General features: G+C 33.3%; 2 protein-coding genes across 2 annotated transcripts; both read right to left on the minus strand.

Moving 5' to 3' along the window:
• Window positions 1-676: 676 nt before the first annotated feature.
• LOC124442064 lies at window positions 677-1,472 on the minus strand. The gene is made up of 2 exons (XM_046992588.1): window positions 1,395-1,472; window positions 677-1,250 (listed from the first exon to the last, which is right to left on the minus strand). The coding sequence occupies exons 1-2, from the start codon at window positions 1,409-1,411 to the stop codon at window positions 767-769; spliced, it is 501 nt and encodes a 166-aa protein (XP_046848544.1). The 5' UTR covers window positions 1,412-1,472; the 3' UTR covers window positions 677-766.
• Window positions 1,473-11,262: 9,790 nt separating this feature from the next.
• LOC124440916 (DNA polymerase zeta catalytic subunit-like) lies at window positions 11,263-17,144 on the minus strand. Its single transcript, XM_046991340.1, has 8 exons — window positions 17,031-17,144; window positions 15,636-15,946; window positions 15,410-15,484; window positions 15,264-15,345; window positions 14,023-14,119; window positions 13,845-13,949; window positions 11,811-11,913; window positions 11,263-11,359 (listed from the first exon to the last, which is right to left on the minus strand). Exons 1-8 carry the CDS (start codon window positions 17,142-17,144, stop codon window positions 11,263-11,265), a joined length of 984 nt encoding a protein of 327 aa, XP_046847296.1.
• Between the last annotated feature and the right edge of the window lie 1,273 nt (window positions 17,145-18,417).

The following is an 18,417-nucleotide window of genomic DNA, read 5'->3' on the forward strand; positions in this document are numbered from 1 at the left end:
ATCATGAATACAAAGTTTACGGTGCAAGGTCTGTTTAGATGGAATGAGGAGAGTTATCGTTTGTTTAAATTTCTATCATGAATACAAAGTTTACGGCACACGCTCTGTTTAGATGGAATGGGGAGAGTTATCGTTTGTTTAAATTTCTATCATGAATACAAAGTTTACGGTGCAAGGTCTGTTTAGATGGAATGAGGAGAGTTATCGTTTGTTTAAATTTCTATCATGAATACAAAGTTTACGGCACAAGGTCTGTTTAGATGGAATGAAAAAAACTCAATTGCAAATGCAATTCTTGGTTTTGTAGGTGTTCCACCCCAAAGGCCAAATTGCAGAAATTGAACAAACTCTGGAGAGCATGAGCAAAACTGTACCTCAACAGTACAAAAGGTGCCTAAAAATTGAAAGAGATCCAAAATTATAATTGTGTTGAACCATCCCAGCTAAAATGAAGAAACTTTTGCAGCACATTTTACATATAACATACCTTTAACATCAACAACAGAAACACTTCTTTTGTGACGAGCTGTTTGGCATGAACAATCATACACCAGCATGTTCATGAGTTTATATGGCCAAAACATGCCATCCTACAAAGCAATGAATAACCTCGTAGAAATAAGTTGTAATCAATCCCCTTTCTTGCATTCATAAAAAATATTAGATTAGTGCTTCGTAGCATGTTTCACAATGTAAACTCTCATTTTATTTTTGCATTTTTTGTTGCAAGTGTTGAGAGAGTTAACTGTAAACACTTTTATAATATCTAGCTCATAAAGGTTACCTTAAATATTTCAACATGATGACAAATATTTATGGTTGTGTGCATCTTTAACATACAGTTCTCACAATACTTTGCCATTCGACCACAATCACTGCACCTAAACTTTGCTTCATTATCACAATGAATACATTTCAGACTGCTCCAATTTTTGCCAGCAAACTGAAATGTATTCTTTATAATTGAATGTCGCAAATTTTCCCATGCTTTTTGTTTTCTTTCAACTTTCTGGTAATAAGAAGATGATTCTTCACAATCATGGTGAACATCACTTTCAAGATCACTGTTATCTTGTTCCATTCCCAGTTCATGGCCTTCCAATGCACCACAATTATCAGGACTGTTAAAAGAACAGCTTCCTCTATGATCCTCAGTAACCAATTCTGACAAATGCACCTCCTCTCTCTCAACATGGCCATCCTCATCATGATATGTGACAGCTACAGTTGCTTTAAACCTTTTATTGCTCCTACAAAAATTATTATAAAAATGTATAAAATGAAAATAAATGTTGAAAAGTCTAACAGCTATAAGGCCGCTATTTAATGTACCTTGGCATCTTTTAAAATTACCAGCAAGAAAATCACAAATCAGAAAATATTATCGATATTACCAATGACACAATAACATAAGTTAAACGACCAAAGTACAACGTATGTATCTCCCACGACTACCTGCCGACGTTTTGTACCCGTACTTTACCGCCTTTTAGCCACGTCTCATAAGACGAATGGAGTGATTTGTTTGATGTTTTGTAGCATGTTTGTAAATGTAGATCGTCCAGGTTTGTATAGTCCTGAGAAGGACTGTTTTTGTTGTTGTTGACTGACGTTTCGACAACCTTAGCGGTAGTCATCTTCAGAGTCAAATGTTTGGTTGGTAAAACGAAAGTTGGTTTTTCTTCCGGTATATTGTAGGAGCCTTTTTCCTAGGGTTAGGGTTAACATATCTCACGTGACCGGAAACGTAAATCATTTAAATTATTCCATAGAATCGACTAGAACGCCGCACCTGAGATATCATGTAGTTGGTTGTGTCTTGTAATCTTTCTGAATTTTTGAAGGTATGTTGATTTTAAACTTTACCTTTCTTTGTTAAATTGTATTTTGATTTTGCGATTTAATGTTTCATGTCCATTTATCGATTATTTTGTTTTTCTGTAAAATATTCTACTTCCGCGCTATGTACGTATGTAAATGTTTTATAAAGATAAATTTGTTGATTTTGGTGAGATTTGGAACTAGCTCGAATCAAGTTTGGAAAATGAACTTGTTAACTTTCATATATCTTTATATAATAATAAAAAGAAATAAATTTCTACTATATAATAGTAATGTTCTACATCGATACACATCATGTGCATGGTCACGAGGCAGTAGAGGGAATAAGATATTCATGGATAATTTCGTAAAAGCACTATTGCTAATGCGCATTTAATATACACGACAAGTTTTTTTTAAAATAGACATGTTTCGACATCTTATAATGCCATCTTCAGTATGAGTGAAATAATAAGTGATACAAGGTTTATATAAAAGTAATATGATACATAAATTGCAACAATAAAAAGGAAATAAGATTAATTATTGGGGGAGCGTCCGAGCGTATTATAAACTAAATATTGTATTGAATTTATAATACACTCGGACGCTCCCCATTAATTTATCTTATTTCCTTTTATTATGTATGTATCTATATAAATCTTGCATCAATATTATTTCATATAACATCATGTCGAAACATGTTTAAAAAAACTCGTGTATATTAAAGCATTAATAATGCTTTACGAAATCGTGTAATAAAAATTAATGCCCAACATAAAGTTTTGATTAGAGCCATAGAAATAGACCAAAAAATATTGTAAAATTGAATTTATTGTAACGTTTCGTCTTTACTCAAGACATCTTCAGACCGCATCTTCAACCTTTGTTCTATTTACGAAAATTTTCATACACAACTCGAATTTACCCGAAAATCACTCACCAAAAACGGTTTTCCTTCACGTATAATTGACCAAATCACACTTCGCTTCCTTAACAACACCTCCAAACCACCTGTCTTGACTGCTCTTAAAATGCCCATCTATTTTTGTCTTCCTTTCCGGTGAAAGGTCACATACACTCCCTTCAAATTCGTACACAAATCAATAGCTTTTGTGCTGCAGCCTTCCCACATATATCTATTAAATTTGTTTTCCGCCCTTCCCTACGTATCTCTTCTTTCTTCCCCTTTAAGGACAAAATTCCCAAACCTCTGAGATCTGGTGTAGTCTATTTATTCAAGTGTCGAATCTGCAACGCCTGGTATGCACAGAAAATGTGTACACACATTCACAATGACAATACACATTTCCTGTACACACAATACAATGACGTAAGAACCAGATAACAAATGCGGCTAACCTGACGTTTACTCCTCATTTGACTCTGAAGATGACTACCGCTAAGGTTGTCGAAACGTCAGTCAACAACAACAAAAACAGTCCTTCTCAGGACTATACAAACCTGGACGATCTACATTTACAAACATGTTGTTAAACTGGGAAGTTAAAAAATTGAAACTATTCATGTTGTTATAAATATTTCAAAAATTTTCCCAGTGCAGAAGCAATTTTTAGCGCCATTTCGCTAATGACTGACCTAGAACAATTTTTGTGCCTTTCCACTCTCAAAATCCTGGCGACGCCACTACCAAAATGTAGCCAAATGCCTAAATGCAGGAAAACTAAAATGTCCAACTGTGTTGTTTTCAGCTTCCATCCTCGATATTCATTTACACGTACAAGTAAAACTGTAACATTACGTAGCTATGTTTGATCTTCAACAATTTTAGTTGTGTATAAATTCAAATTAAAGAACCAATTTATGTTGACATTAATAATTTTATGACCTTTAGATGCAGTCAAGAGAAAAAATTAATAACTCGTATCTGCAAGAAATACTTACAGATGTTGTTGAAAAGAAACTTGTTGATCTTTTTATTCAAGAATGGAACACTCATTACAAAAAATCCCACGGAGAATGGGAAAATACAAACGTCAGTGGTATGAGGTTGTTCAATAATGAAAAAACAAAAAAGAAACCTAAACCTCATGACCAACACATTCTGTCAAAATTTCAAAATGGTGACACCAGTAAGTGGGATTGTACAACACTGTTTGCAGCAATATTGTTTTCCAACTCAGTTGGAACAAAACTTGACCCAAAATCTAAGGCTGCTGTGGATAAACTTCGTGTTATCAGAAACTACTTTATCCATGAAAATAAAGGAAAAGTTTCTGATGACGAATTTCAAACAATGCTTTGTGATATTGAAAACTCATTTAAAGATTTAGTATTTTCATTCACTGAAATTAATAAAATTAAATGTCAACGAAACACATTTAATTCTTTTCGAAAACTTCCTTGCAAACCAAATCACAATGTGGTTAAACGTACAGAGTTACTTAATCAAGTCACAGCAGATCTCAATAACTTGCGCAGTACTAACAATAATGAACTAACATATTACTATATTTCTGGTAATCCTGGCAGCGGTAAATCGGAATTAGCTAGACAAGTTTGTGAAGGAATGTATAACTCGTTTGACTGGGAAAAGAATACGACATTTGTGATGACACTCGAAGGAAAAGATATCGACTCTCTTTTGAAAAGTTATGAAGACTTTTCTAAACGATTAAGCAATGATAAAACTGTCATTGAAAATATTCTGAAAGAAGCAAAAAGCAGCGAAAAAAAAATTAAAGATTTACAATTATTATTGACACAACAACTGAAATCTTGGCAAACATGGTGGATTGTTGTAGATAACGTGGTTGAACTTCATAAAATTTATCCATTATTACCTCAAGTTGGTGATTATAGCTGGAAAAATGGTCAAATTATAGTAACTGTCCAAAATACAGATGCTATACCACCAGATGGAAATCTAAATAAACACATTTCAGTTAGTCATGGTATGAATGATGAAGAATGTCGACAACTTCTATCTGTCTTTTCTGATATTCATAATAAAGATGAACATATTTTAAAAGATTTATTAGAAAAATTAGATCGTCAACCGTTGTTCCTGGCAAATGCTGCTTCCTACGTCGGTAGTGTAAAAAGTGTAAGTCCGACATTCACCTGGGAGCAATATTTTGATAAGTTGAATGAAGGAGAGCGACAGAACATGGATGGCAATTTTCAAAAAATAAACACAGCTTACTTAGGAATGAAAACTGTTATGCTAGCAGTTCAAAAAAATGCCGAAGAATCCATCTTGTTGGAACATGTTTTTAAACTTTTCTCAATAATATCTTCCGATCCCTTACCACAAGATGTTATAATACAATTTATTAAAAGCATTGATCCACAAAAATCTGCAGAAAATGTCTGTCTTCAATTAAAGCATTGTTCTTTATTCCTTCAAACGGAAAACAACGACATCCGCCTGCACAGCGTTGTACACGAAGCCATCATAAATTATTCATCGCAGACCTTTGGCTGTAAACAAAACGAAAATAATTCTAAAAAGTCTGCAGCTGATCTTGCCTGTCAAGTTGCTTGTGCACTAAATCATTTTGAAGACAGAGAAGATGAAATCAAAATAATTCCACATCTAATTAAATTCATAACAAATTCATCCTTTCAACATTTTCTAAATAAGTTGATCGATGTAAAATCATCAAAACAAAAACTTGATGAAAGAAAGTGGAAATTTGCCAATTATTTTGTAGTTGTTTTGAAAAGATTTTGCAACTATAAACTTGCAACAAAAGTACTTCATGAAATAACAGAAATTCAAGCTAAAGTGTTAGGAGTTGATCATATTGATGTTTCATATTCGTACAACGAGCTGGGTTCATTGCTTAGGAGGAATGGAGAGTATGAAAATGCTAAAGATTTTCACGAGCGAGCAATGCAAATTCAAACAAAAACATTTGGACCTGACCATGTTAATATTGCGACAACGTACAGCAATCTGGGTTTGGTTTACAATGATATGGGAGAGTACGAAAAAGCAAAAGATTTTCATGAACGAGCGATAGAAATTGAAACGAAAGCATTTGGACCTGACCATGTTAATATTGCGACAACGTACAACAATCTGGGTTCGGTTTACATAATATGGGAGAGTACAAAAAGCAAAAGATTTTTTGAACGAGCGATAGAAAAACGAAAACATTTGGACCTGACCATGTTAATATTGCGACAACGTACAACAATCTGGGTTTCGTTTACTTTAATATGGAGAGTACGAAAAAGCAAAAGATTTTTATGAACGAGCGATAGAAATTCAAACGAAAGCATTTGGACCTGACCATGTTAATATTGCGTCAACGTACAACAATCTGGGTTTGGTTTACGATAATATGGGAGAGTACGAAAAAGCAAAAGATTTTTATGAACGAGCGATAGAAATTCAAACAAAAACATTTGGACCTTACTATGTTAATATTGGGACAGCGTACACCAATCTGGGTTCGGTTTACAGAAAAATGGGAGAGTACGAAAAAGCAAAAGATTTTTATGAACGAGCGATAGAAATTTACACGAAAACATTTGGACCTGACCATGTTAATATTGCGACAACGTACAACAATCTGGGTTTGGTTTACTTTAATATGGGAGAGTACGAAAAAGCAAAATATTTTTATGAACGAGCGATAGAAATTCAAACGAAAACATTTGGACCTGACCATGTTAATATTGCGTCAACGTACAACAATCTGGGTTCACTTTACAGAAATATGGAAGAGTACGAAAAAGCAAAAGATTTTTATGAACGAGCGATGAAAATTCAAACAAAAACATTTGGACCTGACCATGTTAATATTGCGACAACGTACAACAATCTGGGTTTGGTTTACTGTAATATGGGAGACTACGAAAAAGCAAAAGATTTTTATGAACGAGCGATGAAAATTCAAGCAAAAACATTTGGACCTGACCATGTTAATATTGCGACAGCGTACAACAATCTGGGTTTCGTTTACTTTAATATGGAAGAGTACGAAAAAGCAAAAGATTTTTATGAACGAGCGATAGAAATTCAAACGAAATTATTTGGACCTGACCATGTTAATATTGCGTCAACGTACAACAATCTGGGTTCACTTTACAGAAATATGGAAGAGTACGAAAAAGCAAAAGATTTTTATGAACGAGCGATGAAAATTCTAACAAAAACATTTCGACCTGACCATGTTAATATTGCGACAACGTACAACAATCTGGGTTCGCTTTACTGTAATATGGGAGACTACGAAAAAGCAAAAGATTTTTATGAACGAGCGATGAAAATTCAAGCAAAAACATTTGGACCTGACCATGTTAATATTGCGAGAGCGTACAACAATCTGGGTACGGTTTACAATAATATGGGAGAGTACGAAAAAGCAAAAGATGTTTATGAACGAGCGATAGAAATTGAAACGAAAACATTTGGACCTGACCATGTTAATATTGCGACAACGTACAATAATCTGGGTTTGGTTTACAGTAAAATGGGAGAGTACGAAAAAGCAAAAGATTTTTGTGAACGAGCGATAGAAATTGGCACGAAAACATTTGGACCTGACCATGTTAATATTGCGACAGCGTACATCATTCTGAGTTTTGTTTACAGTGAAATGGGAGAGTACGAAAAAGCAAAAGATTTTGATGAACGAGCGATGGAAATTGTAATAAAAGCATTTGCACCTGAACATGTACTGCAATAATATACAACAATCTTCAATTGGTTATAAACAAACTATAGACATTGAAACTGAAGCATTTGGACTTCTATTTATCTTTTATTTGCTATAAGTTAAAATACTCCTGTCATTGATAAAACGTACAAGGAGATAGAACAAGAGGAAACGAATTTGTTGCTCATTTTCAATGATGAAGAAAATCAATTTCTTTTTTCATTTTAGGTATGCCTTCTTTATACTAATGATTATTAGAAACAGTTTTATTGTTGATTTCTTTTAACAAAGGTTCAATCTTTTATATATATTATTGACAATATTCAAACATTTGTATTTTTTTAAGTTTTCAACTGTCATTTATTTACTGGAACAGTTTTTATTAAGAAACTTGTATGGAACTATCAAAGTATATTTATGAGTTTAGTTTGCAATATCTAGCTATTCAGAAGTTGTGAAGTTCCTTAACAATCAAGAACAAACTATACATGTCTTTGACCATGCTAATTTAAGTCGAATTTATGTTGAGATCAATAACACTCAAAAGTATCCTGAAAAAGAGCTTGATGTTAATTAAACAGCTGCTAATAGCAATTACAGCAGAGCCTACATGATGTTTCAAGACGCTGCAATGAAGTACAGCGATCTAGATACAGGCTCTCAAGTAAGCTTAGGAGACTCTGCAAGCCTGGTTCCTCTTTACCATTTCGATGTAAGTCATCATGCCGATGTTTTGAGAAAGAAAGAATATAGGGTAATATTCATATGTGCATGGTTTACTTTACTACATTCTAGTACTACAAGCAATTTTAATTCAACAGATTATATGTAGCATATGAATTTATGAATATGAGTTTTTTGCCAATTATTAATCTGCCCCTGTCCATGAGTATGTATGCTATAGCAAAACTGTCTGTTGAATCACAATTACTTAGAGAAAGATAATTAGTTTTTTGGTTTAATTTTTTCCAGCTAAAAGCAGAGTTAGGACGTATTTTGGAGAAGAGTGATGTTGTGCAAGACATGAAGGAATGATGCAATTTGCACAAATATAAAATGCTTTCACTCGTGTGTTTTTCTGACAAAACACACGAGTGAAAGCATTTTATATTTGTGCAAATTGCATCGTTCCTTCATGTCTTGTGAACATTAAGTTATACGGAAATTTTTAACGGTCGAATTTGAAAATGAACTATACTGATAGACATTATGGATAAATAAATTAGCAAGTGTGAATCTTATAATAATGACGCTTGTTTCTTGGTGTTTCTGCCCGACTTCGTCGTTCATTCATTGTCCAGTTAGAAGGCCTACAGACATAGCTACTCTATAAAAAACACGTTATAAATGTCAGCATAATGAAGGAACAAAAATAGAAATTAATAATATAGAAAAGAACAAAACCTTAATACCTGATTTCCAAGGGTTGTCCAGGTCAGTTTGATCCAGGAGACTTGGTCGGTCTCTTCCTTTTTCACCGCGTAGTTTTTACGTTGTATGGTTGAAATTAATTTTAAAATTTTTATCTTAGTAATTCAATGAACCTTACTTGCATCATTGCAATTTTCTTAATAAACGTTAAAGAAAATTACTAAAAAGTAGCGAGTGAAAGCCAGCTATTTTCTCACAGCAAGTGACATCTTTTATCGACACTTTTTTAAGTTGGGTGTATTTAATGATTAAGTTTCAAATTATAAAGATAGACAATCAGGATCCTTTTCAACTATCTCATGCAGTTAGTCATACAAGTTAATTTTAACACTTATATCTACTCAACTTACAAACCACAAGATATACATCGAGTTTTTCCACTGGCTTGTCTCCATCTTCGTAGAATGTAGTCCATTTTTATAGTGCAATCACTTCAATGTAAATGTTCATACGTACATATGCCGTTATGAAATGTCCATTTAACATGTCGATACCATTCCATACACGAAGTAAGGAGCTTCATCAACCAATAAAGTAGCTACTGATATGATGAATCGCCATTTCGATAAACTACAATTCACAATGCACTGTTATGGTAACTTCAAGCGAAGGAAAAGGGACCGCCCTTCAATACCCTAGTTTTATCATTACTCAAAGAATGCTTAGTGCAGAGTTGATCTTCTGTGAGTATCAGTTGACCAGAATTAGGTGGGTTCATATAACAATGGGGCCCATCATCATTATATGAACAAACAACTGACATCAACGAAGAATCCAAACTACAAATAAACATTCTTGGCCATGAATCACCATGACACATGAGTAATGACAAACTAGTAAGAGTAATTGAAGTGAATGACACAGGTGGTAAAGGGACTTTCACAACTCCATTCTTGTGGGATCTACAATATAAGAAAATATGAACACAGAAATGAGATTTCATGATGAATAACTCTGCATATGACGTTAGTTTGCGTTTTAAATTCTTAATCAGATATATTGAGAATGAACAAATTGTTATATGTTTTCTGTTTGACTATTTAAACGGTAGAACATTCACCTTCATTGCACGAATAGCTTTAGTGAGTTGAGTTTGAACGATGTAACAAGTTTCGCACGATCAATGGCTTATAATCGTGATGAAAGCATTTTACAGTGAAAGCTTTCAGATTACGAAGCCTACACTATGACCAGTTCATTATTCCATGTAACTCATACTTCAGTATTCGTCAGTAAAAAGACAGAATTTACCTTTCTTCCTACAACGTTAAAGTGAGTAATTTTCTGTTGAAGTAAAACGCACGAATTTAAACATGTTGTTTCTTTAATTTCATAACTAAAATTATTATTGTGATTGGTCCCATGTCACCTTTCACAAAGACAACAAGTCATCCTTCAATGCGTTTTTAAGGTCGGTTTCAAACATCGCATTTTGCATGTGCCGAATGTATTTAAGACAAAAGATAATAAGGAATTTTATCTCATTATCTTTTGTTTTAAATGCATTGGGCGCATGTAAAATGCAATGTTTGAAACAGGCCTTAAAAACGCATTGAAGGATTACTTGTTGTCTTTGTGAAAGGTGACATGCTCCTATGGAGCCAATCACAATAATAATTTTAGTTATGACGTCAATTAAAGAAACGTTAACATATTTAAATTCGTGTGTTTTACTTCAACAGAAAATTCAAAGTCAAATGACTACCGCTAAGGTTGTTGAAAGTTAAATATTCGCTGTGCAAATTATTTACCATCCAGTCATAGTGGACTTTGCTCTAAGAAACTTGACAATTTACAAGGTGTAAATACTGTGAAATCAACTCTAAAATCTCGCAAAAAACTTATTCTCAATGACCAATGAACGAAAACGGTCACTTTCAATTTCGCGTTGGAAATGGGCTCTTGGTAGATAAATGAAAAATGTGCCACAGGAAAACAAATAGTAAAATATCTTCGCAAAGTGAAAGTTTTAATGAGAAAAACATGTTATTTTATCATTATGAAAATGTTATCTATGTTCTTTTCACATGCTTTCCTTGACTTTGAAAAATGTTCAAAAAAACAATAATTTTACATGGGTAAACAAAGAAATTGTTCCCGTGAGATGAAATGTAACATGTAAAATTTACCTTCCATCTTTACTAAATGATGTTTGTCGAACAGCTGCTGTACATTTAGGATGAGAGAGAACTTTCTGCCTGCGTGGGAATTAAACAAATAAAATTGCTTTAAGATGATGTATGTTGTTACCATTGAACATGGAACGCTACCTGAAGCAAATAATTAAAGCCAAATCTTACATCGAGACACGCGAGATTACACCCAGACACGCGTGTTTAGTGTTTCGAGATTCTCTCGCGGAGTGAAAATTGATTGACTACACATGTCCCCTGGAGTCCTCTTCATTATCAGGACCATCCACTTGAGACATACGTAAAGGTGGTTTCCAGTCCATTTCCTCTTCATCCTCCGAGCTGCAAGTGAAGAAGATAGCTACTTAAAACTTTAGAGAAGATTGATTGTTTTTCATTTAATTTGTTTACAGTGTTTGCACAGGATTATGAAAAGCAAGGAGAACTTTGGGAGAACTCGATCAGTGATGACCAGAGTCAAAGGCTTGCACCTGCTCCAAAGTTCTCACAAACGTCTCCGAGGTTTGCATAAGCCTGTGTAAACACGAAAAATATCTTTTACTTCTTTTATAAAACAACGATAATACAAAACAGACAAATTTAAAACAAATGTTTTAATTTTTCCTGTAACATGTATTCATGATTGATTTGGAAATTCGCTTTGATTGATTTTAATTGATTGAGCTCAGATAGGTTCGCTCATGTCAAGTTTGCTAATGTTAACTCAACTAAAGACAAATCAACGCACGCATTTTTCTGTCTATATTTTATAAACAAAAATGGATACTTTTACCTTTGGGAATCATGTTCCTCTTCATCATCTTTCCAAAATGGCTGTAACATTAATATTGATTCTTTATCTTCATCAATATCTTCATCATGTTCATCATCACTACCTTCTCAATAAACAATAAAATAAAAAAGATTCATTGTAAAACTTCATATAAGACAAATTTTACTAAACACAAATGAAACTGTACACAATCACCATTGATATCCATGTCTAATTATGGTAGTTTTGATCTCAATACAATATTCATATAATGGAATGTTCATACTTACTTTGTGAGCCCGCAATATGAGAACATTCATGCAGCAGTGTTTCATTGTCATCTTTATCCAAACTCATTAAAATCTCCACCAATTCTTTATCCAGCTCTCCAGCTAAATAAATGTCTTATATTACCAAAAATTTGAGCCCTTGAGAGAGAAAGAATTATTTTTGGTGAATAATACATGAATTGCTGGCCTGGCTGGCTTGTAGAACATCTATAACTGACTGATCAACAACTGGACTATCCACATCCACATCTAAAACAGAAAAAATAGAAATATTTTATTGTATGATTATAACTTGAAATAAGTTGACAAAAATCATCTAACCTTGGTTTATTGTTGCTTCATACTGTGGTTGCTTGCCTTCTGACAAAATACTTTGAGAAAATTCTTTAAAGTCTTCGGGTGAAAGAGATTTTTCCATTGTTTCCAACTCACTTTGACTGCAAGTTTATTTGAAATTTATAAAAATATAAAGTTAAATCATTAAACATCACAAGGTCAAATCTTACATCACTTTATTTCTTTTATCAATAATTTCTTTGATTCTTTGTTTAAATTCTTTCTCAAGACTCAATACAGGTGTTTCAATACCAGTGTGCGAATTAACGGTGTGCAATGTGCAATTTACACATCGTTTTAGCTAAAATGAAAACAATTGCACATCACTTTTTCAAACGATATGCAAAAAACTTCGTCATTGATTACTACCACATAAATTGAAAAAAGTTTTCAAGCTTAATCTTTCCTGATCTTTACTTTATAAACGAGTGTGTTGCACGACATTAAAATCCATGTTGGCACAATGTCATCAAATTTAAAGACGTTGTCACGGAGACTGGGAAGTCTGTCAACAATCTACATACATGGTGATTATATGCTTATGACAATAGGGGTGTAATACATTATTAATGTCAATTTTTGCATTAGCGTTGTTTTGTAAACCGTTACGTACTGTTTTTGGCATCATAGCTATTTTGAGTATTTTCAGTAAAATCAGGAAACATTTTGATTTTGATTGTTTAAATAAGACAAAAAAAAACTTAAATACGCCAAATTTGAAAATAAACCAAAGGGAATTTCGATTTTAAATAAGTCTAACGTGAGAAAAAGAAGCGAAATTTGGCAGAAATTATTGAGCCAAACTGGCAACCTTGAACAAATATGATGTTTTTTATCGTAAGCAAACATCAAGGATGTTACTGTTAATAATCAGAAAGCAAAAGTACATTCGATTATTCTCTTTTCACTTTTACACAAAAAGACGAGAGAAAAACATGCGCAAAAAATTTCTCTCATACATTTGTAACTGGATCAGCGATTGTAACGAAAAACACTGTCGTAAATCATATGAATTTGTTCACGTTTAAAAATATTAATTTAGCAATTAGCGGTATGTAATAATTAACGTAATATCGATTTCATTATGCCTCTAAAGAAACACTTTTGTCAAAAAAAATTGCACATCATTTTTTCTCAACTAATTCGCACACTGAATACGATCTAACGACAAAAAAAGTTGAATTTTTACCTACGTATTGTTAACTGTTAAGTAAAAGAAAATTAATAAAGGAGCAGTTGTACACATCTTCATGTAACGATGACAATGTTTAAACTTAAGAAAACATGAAATTTTATACACTAGAAAACAGCTGTATTTTGGGATATATAAGTCAGAGCCTCATAAATCATAAATACCATAACAATATAAAATACATGAAATGTATTGTGAGCTATACAATGATGTGACATGTATTTTTTTGTACCTTACCTTGTGAAACAGGAAGAGCAACTTGTGAAGATAGTCCAATATCTCGTCTTCGTTGTCTTTCATCTTCCCACATAGCAGTTATACCAGGATTATGACCAATACAACCTTCATAAACATAATAAACTCATTAAAGATGTATAAACAGTAAAATGAAGACATAAAGATAAGTAAATTTTACTTTCAACATTTATTTGATTCAAGATGTCTTCAGCAATTACATCAACTTCAAGTTCACAACGACTGACTTTTTCACAGTAGGATCCAGGCATAAATTTCTAAATAATGACAAATAACAAACATTAAAATGATGAATATCAACTGTAAAGATAGTTATCACAAAGAATCATTCCAAAGTTAAACTAATTTTTAAATGTAAATTCTGTAATCTGGATTGAGCATTGACTCTAAATCTTGGGATAAATCATACATGTGTCAAATTTAGGATTAAGGATTTACACAAATCCTTTTGGTTTCAATTAATCTTCAAGTGTAAAATATATGAATCAGACAAACCTAGGAATAGTGTCTTCATTCCAGTGTTGAGATGAAGGAAAATTGAGAAATGAATTTGGAGATGAACCATGAAGTGGAATTGATTTATTATTATATGAAAGATTTTTATCTATAAAATTCAATTTGATGGTAAATAATCATTTGTGGTGTTAGATTTTTATAGAATGCTGAAAAATCAATAATGAAACTTTCCTGTTTTTGAAGAAATTCCTCTAAAATGAACTTTTCTTACATGAAGTAAGTTCATACCATAAAGATTGTAATCAATTAGAAACTAAAATAAACGATATTTCAATATAATTCTTATAATGTAACTTAGTGAAAATCTATAGAAGTTGACCATCCAGGTAGGAAAAGACTAAAGAAGGTCAGTGGCATTAGTGTTGAATGACATTTTAACATTGTTACCAGTAATCATCTCATCTAGATGTGAAAACATCAATCAAGACTACCCCAACAGTCCTTCTCAATACTGTAGTATCCTTTATGATCAACATCAACAAACATGCAGCTATACTTCCACAATGTGTTCAAACCATTCACTTTATTGACAAAATGTTTTGCACATGAAATTTACAGCTATAATCCATAATGGAATGTTTTTATTGGGCACCTGAGATCTGATGTATAATTATAGCAAAGTGGGCACCTATACATGCAAATGTTGCATCTCTGATGTCGGTAGAAAAGTCAGCCCATTTTTTACTCCTATGTACAATACAAATATTGCTTTAATCAATTACTTTGAAAAACAATGAATGAGATTAATTTCTAAAGAAATAAACAACAAACTTTGCAGGCCTTGCCCCCTGTCTGGTGCACAGTTTACAAACTAACCACTCCAGTCTGGGTTATAACAATCAAAGATGTGTTTTTTCCTCATTAATAATAAAAAACAATAATTACCTGTAGAATATAAGGAACATGAGCTTTGTGTGGTTGAAATGACTTGTTCAATATAGCTCCATTCTGAAGAAGATCAACAAGTCTGAAAAAAAATGAAAAATTTTGATGTCGTTTTATGTTAGAACAACATGAAAAATATATCTTACTTGGGAATTATTCTTGGATTGTACAACTCCATCTTAATAAACTCTTCTTCGTTCTCATGATAACCATAAAATGGTCTAAAAATAAAATCATTTTGGGTGAATAATATTGAAACGTTATTGGGTCGAAAATGGAAGATTTTGTATTGTGATGTAAAGAAGAGAGTAAAAAAGATTTAATAATAGTAAGCTTTGTCAACATGAGGAGAAAACAAGGAAAATAACTTACATTTTTTTAACAATTTCAGTTTTATGAACATATTTCATAGAAGATGATGTTCTACCAAACGCAACTTGAACAGCAAAGTCTACACTTGTCGTAAATTGTTTCAGATATTTATCTGTGGGTTTAGTTCCATCGTAAGGTATGTATAAGTAAGGAAATACTTGATGAATATGAACACAAGTTTTCTGTCCACCAGGAGTTGAGCCAAATATCCTCAAAACTGGAACACGGTTAACATTCGCCTCATGAAATTTAGAAAACAAAATATCTAAGCCATCTATAGGTTTTCCCACGTAAAATCTGCATCTACAATCCTAACAGAAAACATTCTGTTGTTCCAAGTAAGAAAATATATCGTCAATTAAAATTTTTGAAAGACGAAAGACGAGAGTTGAATCCGCCATATTTGTTTTAGATTATAGATTAGCCAATCAAAGATTTTATAATCAAACCCTTATACCAAGTCATCGTAATCACCTTTTTGGGATTAGATGGGATTTAGAAATTTTCCAAGGGTGAGCATGACTTTATAGACCTCGCTAGAAAGGCTCACGCGTTTGGCGTTAGAAAATATGCTCCCCAGAAGTTCATGTCTTTCTTCATGTCTAACTACGACAATGCATGTAAAGGATTTCCGCTTTGGTCGAGCAAAATAGTGTCCGCATCCTGATGTTTTTGGTCCCGTACACCCATGTCAATACTGAAAATTAATAATAGTTAAATGTGTACAACATTTATGAGTTGATTGAGTTGAACTGAATTTGAATTTGCAATAAAATTTCTAAATCAATCCCTGTCGTGTATATTTCAATTATAGCTAAAATATAAAATTTGCTCATCTCATTTTATCGTCTCGCTGTTATGAACAGAATTCAATATTTTACAATAAAAACAGCAGGTGATTAAAATCAAGCATTTATTGAACATTCCAATTTCTTTATTATCAAGAAAAAGCAAAGACATCATGTAGATGGTTGCGTCTTCTTTAATCTTTCTTAATTTGTTAAGGTATTTTAATTGATAAGTTTACCTATCAGAGTGTCATTGTTTGTCCTTATGTCTAGAATTTTGTTATATTTGTCATAAAAAACCTGAATGTCATTTTCCTGGTGGAATTCGCGCTTCATATGTTCAGGGGCTGCGGAAGTATCTCAAAAGGGGCACTGACCGAAAAAGGCATGTGAGTTTGCAGCTTACTGTTTTAGTATATTACAGATATGCATTGTTTCATGAATCATGATTAATTTTCAAAGTCTGCAAAATATTGGTAGACATTCTTAGAATGCTATGCGTATTCTCTACTGCTCGGCGTGCGTGCTAACAAATTGAACTAAGATTACTACATGAACAATTTTATTAAGTAATGCGATCTCATTAGAATTTCCCAAAAAATCTAACCCTACGTTCGTTTTTCAGAACAAAGTCCTTAGCTATTAAACGTAAGTCCAGTTCATCAGTTCTGGCCTTGTTTACATGCATAACAATAAGATTATTGTAGCGTGCTGCCGTCATTGTGCTCGTGAGATGTGTCTTGACAAGCCGCTGGCATGAAAAAGATCGTTCTCCTGAGGCTGCGCTCATTGGAGCAAGAAGGTAAATCTGCAAGAGTTGGACAATAGGTAAATCTGCGAGATAATTCTTTCAAGAAGCTTTAACTCCGCCTTCAGTTGGTCAAAGTCGAGGTCATTTTTCGTGTTCAACTTCAACATTCAACTCTAACTTACGCCCGTTTGCTGCATTAATGAGCACGGTTTCGATGTTCATCTATACAGAATATGTTTTTTGATCGAAGCGCTCCTGTAGTGAAGCCAAGCACGCATCAATTGCCTCAACATACTGGGCGCGGTGGGCATCTTTCGCAGTTTGGAAATGATGTTGCTCACCATCTCCGTGTTGAAGTTGCCACGGAACTTTCTTCGGTCTTGGTTGTGTTGGATCGCCTGCAAAGTTGATAGCCTTGCTTGAAGCAACTACTTGGTCGTAAAACAAAGAGAAGTTGTCTCGTTGACGCTGCAAGTTTGTCTTCAAAGCATTTATGCAAGTATTAGTTGACAAACGAAGACAACCCCAATCGACAAACGCGATTTTTGATCCATCTGGGTAATCAAAATCAAAAACTAAGCTATAGCTGATTTCGCATGATGCCGACAGACTTTGTTCTACTCTCGGGGCTACTTGTATCTAAGAAAAACTTCTTCAGTCCAATTTTACCTAAAACAAGGGCATTTCTATACCATGAAAAAGGGCACTTTCATTCGAGAAAAAGGGCACATTTTTCCCTTTTGCAAAACGTGGGGGGGCACTTGCCCCCAATGCCCCCCGGTTCCGCGGCCTCTGCATATGTTTTATATTGATACATCTATTGATTTTGGTGGGATTTTCTCAATAACACATTGGATAATTTATCATTTCAAAATAGTGACCTTTCTTGCATTATCACCAACAATTAATTTCATTAGTCTTTTCAAATATCATTGGTACGGCAGGGCTAAAAAATCAACAAAATGAATCAAAATTATGACACGTCACAGACTTTTAGTTGTGCATATCATTAAGTGCAATAATTTTAATTTTATCTAACATGGCTTTTATCAAGAAGAATTTTTTTCTCATTCATAAAGTCATTTATCTCTTTATCTTATTTGTACCACAGATGATGACATAAAAACGTTTTGCTAGGTATGTCTTTAGAAATTGCGCCTACTTGGGGTGGAAAGCTCAATTCTTCACGTGCTAGTACACGTGATTTTTTTCTGGTCTATATTTGTTCAACTTGTTGTAAGAT

Source organism: Xenia sp. Carnegie-2017, unplaced genomic scaffold (assembly GCF_021976095.1).
Source record: "Xenia sp. Carnegie-2017 unplaced genomic scaffold, XeniaSp_v1 HiC_scaffold_20, whole genome shotgun sequence".
NCBI classification, from domain to species: Eukaryota; Metazoa; Cnidaria; class Anthozoa; order Malacalcyonacea; family Xeniidae; genus Xenia; species Xenia sp. Carnegie-2017.